The 13,188-nt window shown below is 37.7% G+C and overlaps 1 protein-coding gene across 5 annotated transcripts in view; it reads left to right on the top strand.

Moving 5' to 3' along the window:
* Positions 1-10,520, top strand: part of camkvl (CaM kinase-like vesicle-associated, like) — a 60,098-nt gene extending 49,578 nt beyond the window's left edge. For 4 of the 5 annotated variants that reach the window (XM_079587750.1, XM_079587749.1, XM_079587748.1 and 1 more), the window contains 10 exons: positions 1,583-1,689; positions 1,887-2,018; positions 2,402-2,476; positions 3,984-4,122; positions 4,982-5,102; positions 5,194-5,269; positions 5,951-6,087; positions 6,202-6,280; positions 6,356-6,443; positions 8,136-10,520. In XM_079587750.1, the coding sequence (XP_079443876.1) occupies positions 1,595-1,689; positions 1,887-2,018; positions 2,402-2,476; positions 3,984-4,122; positions 4,982-5,102; positions 5,194-5,269; positions 5,951-6,087; positions 6,202-6,280; positions 6,356-6,443; positions 8,136-9,461 (2,268 nt within the window). In that variant the 5' untranslated portion in view covers positions 1,583-1,594 and the 3' untranslated portion in view covers positions 9,462-10,520. Of the gene's footprint in view, positions 1-1,582; positions 1,690-1,886; positions 2,019-2,081; positions 2,263-2,401; positions 2,477-3,983; positions 4,123-4,981; positions 5,103-5,193; positions 5,270-5,950; positions 6,088-6,201; positions 6,281-6,355; positions 6,444-8,135 lie in introns of those variants that run through there. The other variant, XM_079587751.1, reaches the window with a different exon arrangement.
* The last annotated feature ends 2,668 nt before the right edge of the window (positions 10,521-13,188 follow it).

Raw genomic sequence — 13,188 nt, 5'->3', positions numbered from 1 at the left:
TAGCAAAAACTAGGAAGTGCCTCGATGATTTTAATGTCTTCACTTCCTTTTCTTAGCAGACAAAAAACCTCACGATTTAGATATTAAAAAGATATCACAGTATTCCAGTTTGTCTCTTCATATCCGATTCTGAGCATAAATTCAGCAAAGTCCTTCACAATGTTCCAGTTATGTAATATTTCACTTGTTCCCGACCTCTCCTACTGTATCCCGACCCCTCCCGTGCACGGATCCATGTGAGGGATTAGGGATTAGGGGCAGGAGCTGGAGCTGGATTACACAGCTGACAGTCCAGTTCTCTCTCTTCTGATAAAGATGCTGTCACTCTCATCACGCTCTTCCACACTGATACCATCAGTCTTAAAGATCTACCGTTTCCCTGCGCTGAGAAACATGTCCGCCCAACCATCTGTTGAATTATTTTCACTTGAGCACTATTTTTCTGATTTTGTAATTGTGTGATGCATCAGAAACACCTTTTCACAAATTAGATTTTTTTTTAAACGCAATAAAGATACAAATCGTGTTGTTTGGAGTGATAACAGTTATCTATTTTCAACCAAAAACATGATGTCCTTGTTACTGCATGATTAAATATTAAATTCTCCCTATTAGTGTGTGTGTGTGTGTGTGTGTGTGTGTGTGTGTGTGTGTGTGTGTGTGTGTGTGTGTGTGTGTGTGTGTGTGTGTGTGTGTGTGTGTGTGTGTGTGTGTGTGTGTGTGTGTGTGTGTGTGTGTGTGTGTGTGTGTGTGTGTGTGTGTGTGTGCTCTTGTTTATGTGATTTATGAGGGCGCAAATTTGTATAATGACGTGTATTACACTGGTATTACAACTTAAACGTGTTTTATGAGGACATTTTATGAGTCCTCATAATTCAAATAGCTTTAAAAACATAAAAAACAATGTTTTATTAAAAATGTAAAAATGCAGAATGTTTCCTGTGATGGGTAGGTTTATGGATAGGGGCAGTGTAAGGGGATCGAATATACAGTTTGTACAGTATTAAAAACCATTGTCCTCACAAAACATCCTCTGACTTATAACCCTTTCATCCATTGATTGATTTTTTGTTGTTTATTTATTGATTTATTTATCCACTTGTATGTTTATTGAAAAATATCTCACTACATTTGTTAGACCTTTAGAAATATTTTCTGAGGGTTAAACATCTCCTTTTATTGACTCTTGTTGTGGGAAGTGTCCTATAATCAATGGCTCTTATTCATAAAGCACAAACGTGATGAATTTCAAATTGTTACATTCCATTTAATGGGAAGAAATGGACTGTTTTACAAGAATGTGTATGTTTTACACAGAAATTGTTCTGCTTGTGTTGAATGAATAGTGTCCAATATTTCCAGTTGATATTTTCCAGTTTATATTTAAAACAAAAAAAAATCTCCTTTCAGTCATGACTCATGTTGAAACCGCATTCATTAGCATTTCACAATTTCTGTGTACAACCTGTCTTGGTGAGGCTAGTTTGTGAAGACACATGCTCCTCTAGAGTGAATGGCATTGGTTGTATTGAGATTGATAGCTGTATGTGTATGTGTACGCTTCTTGTTCTCCTCTGGACAGGTGGATGCTGTCATGCCATTTGGGTGCCTTGCTCTGCGAGATGGGCGGACATACAACAGCCTGTCAGACGTCACGGACAAATACGAGATTGGACAGGTCCTCAAGGCGTGAGTGTGCATAGATCTGCCATTATAGCCTTAAGAAAGCCAATCCATCAATTACAGACATGTGGTCTCACTAAACATTAATTCAGAACGCTTTTCTCCCAATACATAGGTGTTTATCTCAGCAGTGTAGTTCGTAATATAACCGATTCACAAACATAAACATAAAATGCAGTATTCAGTATAATTTCTCTTAACAGGAAAGAATTTTGTGAGCTGTGCCTGGTGAAGGAACGGCAGACGGACAAGGTCTATGTGTGCAAGAAATTCCTCAAGAAAGATGGCAAGAAAGTGCGGAAGGCAGCCAAGAACGAGATCATGATCTTGAAAATGTACACGGTGACTCAAAACATCAACAGATGATGTAGGGTTTTGTGAGGGTGCTAATCTGACAGGACAAAGAGAACATTTAAAGGGATAGTTCGCCCAGAATTCAAAATTCCGCCCTTGTGTCATTTCAAACATCAAATTCATCTTTCATCTGTGGAGCACAAAAGTAAAAATATAGCTGCATGTTTTTATTTTTGGGCGCGCTACTCCTTTAAGGATGGTGGGGTGGAGAGAAAGATGGAGAGGGTAAGAGAAGCTGAATGTATCACTCGTGGTGGGATTATTTCTGTCCTTTCTCACTCTTTTTGAAGCACTATTTTACTCTCTTTATAACGTGAGATGAAGAAACTATTCAGCTTTTTGCTGTCGTGTGTCATTATTCCAGGCTCAAACACCCAAACATCTTGCAGCTGATTGATGCATTCGAGACCAGGAAAGAGTTCTTCATCGTACAAGAACTGTGAGTCTGACCTTGCGTTTGCCGTGATCAGTCACGATCTCTTCGCAGTGCCATTCAGTAGGCCAAGGACACATCTCTCCGCAACAGAACATCCACTTCTTCTGACTCCACTCCTCACGCAAATATCCACATCTAGCCAGAACTAAAAATCTATTAAAACCCTGTCATCAGATTGTGCATGAATGACTTTGACATGCTATTACTGCTATTAAGATTACAGTAATGAGCGTCTATAATAGAAAATACAGTTTCTGGACATTTTGTCATTTACCATTTTTTCTGTTTTAATCTTAAGGATCCTATAGAATGATGTTAGCTTGATGGATTCCGGTTGCATATCTGGCATTCTGCAAATAAAATATTTGAAAAGTTCAAATGTAATTTTGGTGGCAATGGTGTGTCAGAGTTACACTAAAATAGGTGCATAAGAAGTCAGATGTAGAAATACATACATAGGTTAATATTATGTTTACTTTGGGATATTTTGTTGAAATCACAAAATTTTTAACAGTCTTGAACATATTCTGAGATTTTACAGTTTCACATTTGTGCATTACTGTACGTATTGGCAAAATATTCTGATCTGGATCGAAATTTATGACGTTTAGTTTTTAATTTGATTTAAAATATAGATTTATATAACATTTGAAAACTGTAAAAAAAATGATTTAGCAAATTGTTATGTAAAGGTTATAAAAATCTATTATGTCAAATCTAAAATATGTAATGGTTCATCAAAATCCTTCTAATATATTCAATTCAATTCAAATTTATTTGTATAGCGCTTTTCACAATACATATTGTTTCAAAGCAGCTTTACAGAAAATGCATTTCAAAAATGTACATACAAAAATACAGTTAGTTAATCATAAATTTAGGGCATAATATATCGCCTGCGTTGGGTCGTCTCTTCACAGGCGTCAAGTCGTCTCATCACAGGCGTTGGGGCATCTGAAGTCTCCATGATATATAGTGATATTTCACTATGTTTTAAAATTATCTAATCGTTTTATGTTTGGTGACTAACCACAAGAATGCATTTTGGTCTTTTTTGAGGCTTTGGATTAATCCTGAATTATCCTGAATATACTAAAATAATCCTATAATTGCCAAAAGTGATGTCCAGAGGGGATTATTTTTTTAATGACCCTACAAATTTGATTAAACCAACAAAATATGAGGATATATAGTAATTGAAATTTTGGCACGTTTCATTGCGATGATCTCATTTTATCACAAATAAAAAAAATTACGTGTGTCAAACCATTACATGGCTGTTGTTCTATCTGTATTAGATTTATATTTGCAGTAGCTTGTTTCCAGCTGTCAGTCTATCAGCTCAAGGTCCCAGTTAGTCACTGGCCCTATTGCCCTAGGGCATACTCCATCCCTGACCAATCCATACTACCAATTAAATACAGCTTAAATTAGAATTACACACAGAATACACACACATATCCAGATCTCCCTGCTTTTATCTTATGTTTTGACTGTGTGTTCATCACAGGGCCACAGGTGGAGATGTGTTTGATTGGATCTTAGACCAGGGGAACTACACAGAGAGAGATGCCTCCAATGTGATCCGTCAGGTCTTAGAAGCAGTGGCGTACCTTCACTCCCTCAACATCGTCCACAGGAACTTAAAGGTTGGTATATGCAGTCATAATATGATCATTTGTATTAATGGAAAGTCTTTATATAGAATAGAATAATGACGTGCAAAACCATATGCACCATAGGCCGGTTTAATATCTGAACATGTGACTCAAAGGCTGTAACTCTGTTAAAACGTGTTAATGTGCATGTGTGTGCTGGAGATGTTTCTATTTGTGGAGCATTAAATGATAATCATCAGTTATATTAATCAAACGCCTAGTCCTCTTTGACTCATAACACTGTACAACTGTAATATTGCAGGTGCTCCCTGTGGGTGTCATTACAAAACAAATATGAAAGGAATAAACATCATTGCCAGCTCCTGTGGTTCCAATGCTTCATCCTAAAGTCATTAAGGTTATGATGCTGTTTGTCATGAGACAACATGTGTTTATAGTGCCCTCTAGTGCACGGCAGCAACACGCTGTGCAGGATATTAGCATCAGACATTCTCTATTATGTGTAAATATGCATCTCATTTGCTCTTGTCGGTAATGCATAATTCTGTGTTGCCTCCTGGGTGTTTTTAGATATAGCTTTGATGCATTTCCTTTTAGGGTTTGTGCTTGAAATATCACAGACTGAGATTCATATATTATACAGAGGTCAGCTGTGGGTTTTCAGATTTATCTTTTAAAGACAGAACTCATTGTTCACATTGAGAGCGGGTGAAGGGTGTGTTCGGTCTGGTCTCTACTGGCCACATTAAAGACGAATATCAATATCATTTGGGACACAGCAACCTTTTATTCAGTCATACTTGGGCCTAATGCCATCTCTTTCCTCCTATCAGTACTTATATATTAAAGTATTGATCTTGTTTACCCTCTGCCTTTTCTGCCGTTTCAGCTGGAGAACTTGATGTACTATAGAGAGAGTAATCACAACAAAGTCGTGTTGCGGGATTTCTACCTGTCCAGGTTTGAGAACGGCTCAATCACTGAACCCTGCGGGACACCTGAGTACCTGGGTATTTATTCATCACCATGATCTTTATTTTTCTTTAACTTTGAGTATGCGAAGCAGTTATCTTCACATTTGTTTGTCATATTTCCTGTCAGCTCCTGAAGTGGTGGCGCGTCATCGCTATGGAAGACCAGTCGATTGTTGGGCGGTGGGGGTCATTATGTACATACTGTAAGTTGGTGTTGGATACACTATGTTAAGATTAAAAAAATTTTGTCAGGGATTCTTTATTTTCTTTGTGTTTGGTTTTTTTTTTTTAAACAGGGGGCTGGGGTCAGAAATTATTTAAAATATTTTGTTACATTTTTAATTCCAATTCATTTGTATTGTGTTTACAGCATACCCTACATTGTTCCAAAAATGTATTATATACAGTAGTGGCAAAAAGTGATGTCAGGAGGGGATCTTTCTTTTTAATGACCCTACAAGTTCAAAAGCCATCAAAATACAAGGACATTTTTTTATATTTTTTAAATGTTTTAAATATGAGGAAAGAACAAAACACTAAACTTGGTTAAGGTATTTATCTGACAAAATGATTTGGCAAAAAGGGGAAACTACAGCTACAAGTTTTATTTTACTGTGCAAAAAAAAAAAAAGCTCACAGGATAAAGCAATTTATAAATAAGAATATCTGCCCTTATATTTTAGGAAGGGAATCTCTCGCAAGAAGATCATACTTAGACGGTTCTTTGGCACCAAAAAAATTGAAATTGTAACCCCTGATTTAAAACATTTAACAGTAATTTTACAGCACTTTTATAGTTAAATTCATACTCATGTTCTTGTACCAAAGGAAATGTAGTACAACACAGCAGAACATAATACAAATTGTACAAATCTCATTTGTAGGTTGTCTGGAAACCCTCCCTTCTACGATGAAACTGAAGAGGAGAACACCGACATGCACAACCGGATCATCTTCTGCCGCATTGTTGGTGGAGAATTTGAATTTGATTCACCGTACTGGGATGACATTTCCCCTGCTGGTACTAAGATCAGGAACTGAGAAGCTCCTGATCCAAACTAGTAATATTTAAAATGTTTATTTCATTTTATTTGTGATGCTTTACCCGTCAGTCTCTTTCTTCCATGTCATGAAGCAAAAGAGCTGGTCTGCAGACTTATGGATGTTGACCAAATGCTGAGAATTACTGCACAAGATGCACTCTCGCATGCATGGTAAGTCTACACACAAATAGTTGATTTCTTCCAGAGACAACACCTTTACTTATTTTTTATTTATTTATTCGCTAGGATCGCTGGAAATGGGGCTTCGGAAAAGAATCTGAAGGCAGGAGTCTGTGCTCAATTTGAGAAAAACTTTGCTAAGGCAAAGTGGAGGGTAAGATGAATTGCATTACTCACTTTTCTAGCAAACAGCACAATAAATAATAAGATAATGGATTAGGACAGTGTCTGTAAAGATGATAATGGCAATTTAAGCTGTTGTTTAATAAAGGTTCTGATGGTTATTATATTAATGTTTGCTTTTTCCTTGCATGTGATACCCAGGAGTTGAAGGTACTGTTGATATTTGTGGGGCAGCCTAGAGGCAGAGATTTTTCTCTGTATAACAATCTTTGACTTGGGCACTCATATTTCCTCTAGCATCATACCTAGTGTACGATAATACATGGCTGCAGTGTCTCATGGCCTGGCCTGATTCTTCAAGCTACGATCATTCAGGAAATATGTAGTTCAAGTCGGATTGTTGGAAAGACTCTCGCTGTACTTAAGCCTCCCTGTATCTGCACACCAGTAACTAACAAATTTATCACTGCCCAGCTGGTCCCATGTGCATTCAGTCATATGCCGTCTGGCTTTTACTCACAGTGTCCTCAATATTCCAGTTTGAATTCCAGTTAGCCCTTCATTCACTCAGACAAATCTCCAGATTGACTATTCATCGTATTGTCTGTGTATGAAAAGTTGTCCCTGTGTTTGTGTGTGCCAGAAAGGACCAAAGTGGTTCTTATGAAAAGAGAGAAAGAGAGAGTGGTTTGTCCTTTGAGAAAGTGGTTTGTCCTCAGATGACTTACTGTAGCCCTGATTCATATATTCACGTCATGCTTTTGCCAATGACACATACATATCAAATTGGGGGTCATCCTGTATGTGTGCTAGGGATGGGGACGAGCAGCAGAGCTTTCGAAAGACAGCAATTATCGAGAATGAGAATATTTGCGGTTCTTTACTTTTTTGTATATAAATAGCTTAAAAATAGGGATGCACCGATATAAAAATTCTGGCTCAATACGGATAAGCTGATAATAATTATGCAATGGTTGAAAACAGATACATTACCGATATTTAAATTATGTATTATTTTGTCTAAATAAATGTAAAATAAACCACACACAAAAAAACACACATCTTAAATGGTTAAATTAAATTTTAGGCATCGGAACATGAAAAAAGAATATTCATTTTAAGATTTGCTAAATATTACATTTAACAGTGTTATTAAATGAATAGTGGTTTTAAAGATTAACTTTAAGTGAGCTTTAGATAATGGCAAAGGTAATCTAAATGTAAAAATTGAGAAAATTACCATCTACAGTTAAATATCCAATATCAACTGATACCAATAAATATTGGCAAATAATCAATAAGGTTCCGTAATATTCTGTACATCCCTACTTGAAACATTTCACTCAGATCAACAGCCAGTAACAACTCATTTCATTGTTTGGTTCAGAGATAATTTATCTTGCATAACTTCGAAAAATGGCTAGAACCAAACATATCAGAACAGGGATTTGAAAAAGTTGAACTATTACACTAACTCTTTAAAATTTGTTGTTTCAATATGCTAAAAAAGCGATATAATGTGACGCCTCCCTCTGACACAACAAAATTCCTAAGGCGTCCACCTCGAATGTCTACGTCTCATGAAAGCGATAGAGAGGGAAAACTGCTACCACCGATTGCCACACTTTTAACAATGCATTTCACCTCCATAGCAAAGAAGACCTTACATTACTTGATCATTCACCGGGTACTAAGTCTTGGGTGTTTTTCATTTCACTTTCAGAAAGCGATTCGTGTCACCACATTCATGCAGCGCCTCCGAGCCTCCGAAGCTGGAGCATCTGATGGTGCAGTAGAAGCCCAGGGTGAAGGGGTCAAAGCAGATGGATTAGATGGTAAGGGGACACAAAAAGACTCAGGTGGCGTTTCTACTGTGAGCATGTCCCATGAGGTGTCCGTCGAAAGCAGACCCGTGAAGAATCAAGAAGAAGACGAAGCAGGACACAAAACAGTAGAAGAGAAAGAAGCAGAGACCCTTGCCCGATCAAACAGCTCTTTAAAAGTACAAGCAGAGGAGCCGAACAAGATAGAGACTAACGAAAGCACTTCTGAAAGGGAGGACAAATCATCAACGGGAGCGAGCCAGAAAGCAGCACCCATCCAGCCAATCCAAACCTCAGATAGCCGAGAGAACCACATCCCCACAGAGCCAGAGGCCACAACTGTTGGCAATGTTGAGAAGAAATCACCTCTCCCTGATACTCCAAATCGACGCAAGATGGCTGCAAATCTCTCGATGGATCATAGCTCATGTTCGGATGCCAAAACCAGTACCTTGTCAGTAGAAAAGGAAACACCTCTTCAATCAGAAGACAAGAAAGACACGGCCCATGATATGGCCGCAAGCAGCTGGTGTCAAACACAGCTCCCTGAAGCAGTTGCAGAGAGGCCAGCAGAAGTTGGGGCCACTTGCGAGGTCAACCCCAATAGCAGAGAGTTGAAGAAAGGACGACCAGACAAGGGAAGCCAATCGGCGAAAAACATCCAGTGTACGTATGCGGGATTGGGATCTTCAAGTCTCGGCCATGATAAAACGGTATTTGAGCAGGAGCTGCAGGAGATGGTCCATGGTGCATCAGGGTACGGGAGCCCATACTGTCCAACCTACTCTGTCGGACAGTACAGTGGTCTAGAACCAGGAAGTGGAGCTAGCGCGGACTGGCAAATGGATTGTGTAATCGAACAAATTGAGAAGCAAATGGCTGCCGTGCTAGAGAAGATAGAGGGGGATATGCCTTCTTTGCTGGAGCAGATCAGCGATCATCCTGAGACCCTTCCGAGAGCAAAAAGCGCCAGCTCTTCCCCATCACCCAGACCTCGCTCGTACCATCATACGACCCCACCACCCCTTCCCACCACACCTCGCCCAGCAATGCCTTCTCTACCCCACCTGACCATCCCGCCTCCCTCGTACCCGCCACCTTCCCCACCCAGTCACGTCCAGGGTCAAAGTCATCCAACTGGTGACGAGGGTAACAGCGATGGCCAGAAGTCTACAAAGCGGTCTGGCCAATCACCAAGGGGAAGTGTGTCAGGAAAAGGCCTGTAAATATGCTAAGAGGATGTGAAGGCTCAAGAATGAAGTAGGTGCACCATGTAACAATAACATCTTTGGGATATGGATTATGGATCCATGAGTACAGCATACCTTTTGGGGCTGTACAGTGATATTTGGGGCTTAAACGCCAAGAGCCTTGTTATTGATTGTATGTGACGGATAAGAAGCTTTTTTAATGTGTAAAGAGGAGAGTAACTGAGCATTTTGTATTATTAGAGGAAACAGTTAAGGTTATCCCACTTGTAAATGGTTCTGCTCTACACTACCTGATCATAGCAAGCACTACTATATTTCCTAAATAACAATTTCATAATTGTAATGTAGAATCTGTGGAGAGTTTGGATACAAAAGTTTATATAACTTGAAAAAAAACACCTTTAATGAAACTTGTTCCCTTAAAACAAGTTGGCATCCTGCTCTGTTTTGGAGAACCGCTGTGCATTTGCTCTTCACCAGGTACTGACTTTGGAGGGTGTTATGATTTTTGTCACTTCATCCATCTTGGATTTTTGCTCTGAGATAGTGAAGTTGAAGCAGTGCATCTGTGTCCTCTCATCAATCATTTACCTTCTGTAATATTTCCAATAAGACTAGTTCATTTATCATTCTTATTGTATATTCTCACATTGTACAGTAGTTTCTATAAGTCTCTGCCAAACATGACAGTCTTTCATTGATTGAGAATGATAATGCTCAGAGTGCGATAATTGATCATAACTTTGAGACTACTTTACAGCTATATTCTCTTTCCTGGCCCCCTTTGTTTCTGTTGTATATGTCCATATACATGTTTGTTTAATTATCATTCTCTCACTCTCTTTTCTCAATTTATGATGCATACTAGTATATCTTTACATTGTATAATACTTTTGCTAATATATCTTAAAGTAAGCTCTAATGTCTATTTGTAAAGTCCTTGCAAATGTTTGTGAATTGTAACTGTGGCTTCCACCTCCTCAAATATTATATAGTTTTTGGTGATGTGAATATTCTTCCAAGTTATTTTTTGCACTCTCTACACAAATATTTCAATAAAATTCAGATCAAACCATCTTGTTTTATAGGCTTTTCTTTTGGCACGACATCTTGGATTGGTAAAAAAAAGAAAAGAAAAAAAAGACAGTTGTTACATAACTAGCCTCATAGTAAATATTACAATTATATAAAGTCATTACTTTGCATCAATATGCTAAAGTTGCTTAAAAGAAATTGTGAAAGGGCTGACATAGATAATTGCCATTTATCAAGTTTGTTACCCTAAATATAGATGTTGCTAGTTCAGCAAGGATATTCCAGCAGTATAAACTGAAGTATTTTATGATATTCAATTCAACTTTATTTCCAGACTCAGGGTCCATTAGAGAAGAAGAAACCACAATAGTTTACTTACAAAAAATACAGTACAAAACCGTTAAAAAGACAATTATACCAATATTTTCTCATAGGTGACAGGGACAACAGCATAATAGCATTATGTGAATCGTACAGCTGACAAATAAATGTTTACATTTTAGCCAGAAACTCATTAAAGCCAAAAAAGATTTTACTCTTGCCTTACAAAATAGATCAATTACACAGCTCCACCTTTTTTCATTGTCATTGAAGGCAACCTGAAGCTTACATAGGTTTCACTTTTTTAAAACTTAACCCACAAAGATTAATTAATAGACATTAAAAAGGTCTGGTGAGAGTAGACCCAACAACTTATTCTTGATTCTGCGAGACCACACGACTCTCTCCCACTCTCCGACATCCCTTGTCACAGCCAGCACAGAGAAGATAAGCAGCATTCACGACTCCCGGTCCTGCCTTCATTGGTGACAGCAGGTAACAAGCATGTTTGCCATAAGCTTTGGCGATGTTTGTCACCGCTGGGAAATTAAACAACTATTCAAACATCTCAATACAGCCAGCCTAACTCCGTAAGGTTAACAACAAGCTAGCTAGTCTGGCGTTGACGTAAAATAGCGTTGTATAAGATGCAGAATATTATGCCCTTGTATGAGTTCTTGTATTTTGTTTATGACATCATTTAGCAATATCACACGAGCAAGAGTTCTATTTTCTCGAAAATCAGCACAATTGCAAAAAGTGATATTGATTTTACAACAGTTCAAGAAACAAGTTGATTATATGAATTGACCATTTTTATACACAGCACAACATTGTCAACTTTGACTGTTTCTGCTCTGTTTGTCGAATGAAAATAGTTCCAAACAAAGCAGAAAAGTTGCGTCTCCTACCAACACAGATGTTTTTCAGTATTGAATAATTCACCATTTTTGAACTCATCGGTTATGTCAATGATTCAATGACCCATTCATAAAGGTTGAATGATTCACTTATTACGACTTGCCGCCACCTACTGGTCGGTTTAGTTTCATAATATTAGCTATCATTTCATTGTTCCCATTTCAGATTTCTATATTCAAAATGTTATATTTAGAACATTAATCTTATAACATTATTTAGGCAATTGTAATTGCAGTGTAGATGGATTTTGTTGATACTGATTTCATTAATGTAGGCTATACTGATTTCCCAGTGTTGATGGTGTAATTCATTAAAAAAATGTGTAACAATATAACTTTATTTTTTATAAATAATTAAAAGTGAAGCCATTTTTTCTCTTGCACAGCCCTGTAATTGGTCTATAGTTATCCAAACTTCCCGCCTTGCTAGCTTTATCCTTGATAACAGACAACAAGGCTTCAGTAGGTGTTCAGTAGTAATTTCATCTAAGCCACCAGCCTTCCTATCTGTAAGCTGAATTATTACTTGATAAACTTCATTAGTTGTAATGCTCCATATCAGTACAGGAGACCATTACCACTTTATAAGGCTCATTCATTACACAAAGCCAGAATAAAGTTGTCGTGAGTTCAACCATATTCTCGACTCCAGAAACACCCTCTATAGAGCAAGGTAAGGTCACATCGCTCCTATTTAGTGCTCTTACATCCTTCCAGATATAATTTACATTATAACAGCTGGTTTTCTGCTATTGAGTCTGCTCTCATCAATTGTAAATTATGTAGATGCCACATCATTTCCACTGATTGTTGGGTAGAATAAGCATCGGCATAAACAGTGGTGAAGCCATGAGGCTGTGTGCCAGGCTTCATTTATAAGTATAGTTATCCATATACTTCAAGTTAAGAGCAATTGACCGGAAAACATGTTGATATAATACATTTTGTTTTTGTTTGTTATGTTTTCACAAGTTTTTTTCTACAGTCCACCTGACAGTCACAAATTCACCTTTGTCTTAGCACTTTGTCACTTGTCAATTAGATATGGTGTATCAACAAAAGCCTCTTTAATACACTGTCACTCTGCTACAGATGCATTTAACTACTTTTTACTACGATACAATGTCTTCTTACCTCAGGAATTCCCATTACTTAGAACATTGTTTAGCAGATTTCCAAAATGTTACATTATTTACCTTTGTGTTTACATAATCTATGTCTGTGATTTGTTTGCATAATCTATTGTTTGTATTGTTAATGTCCTGCAATCTGAACCTCCTCAATGAAAACCCTGCTTTGAAAATGACAAAAGGGCAGTTGACATGAATTGGTTTGACATGCAATGTGGTGTGACATGCTACTGTCTATTTTGCACACATTTGCATTTTACACGTATTATCATGCAAGTAGCTTTTATGAGCTCATTTATTGAAAAGAATGATCATTTGTTGCAAAACTTTGCTCGG

Source organism: Phoxinus phoxinus (assembly GCF_949152265.1).
Source record: "Phoxinus phoxinus genome assembly, chromosome: 18".
NCBI lineage: Eukaryota > Metazoa > Chordata > Actinopteri > Cypriniformes > Leuciscidae > Phoxinus > Phoxinus phoxinus.
The sequence above is the reverse complement of the archived record's forward strand: the minus strand, read 5'-3'. Positions and strand labels throughout refer to the sequence as shown.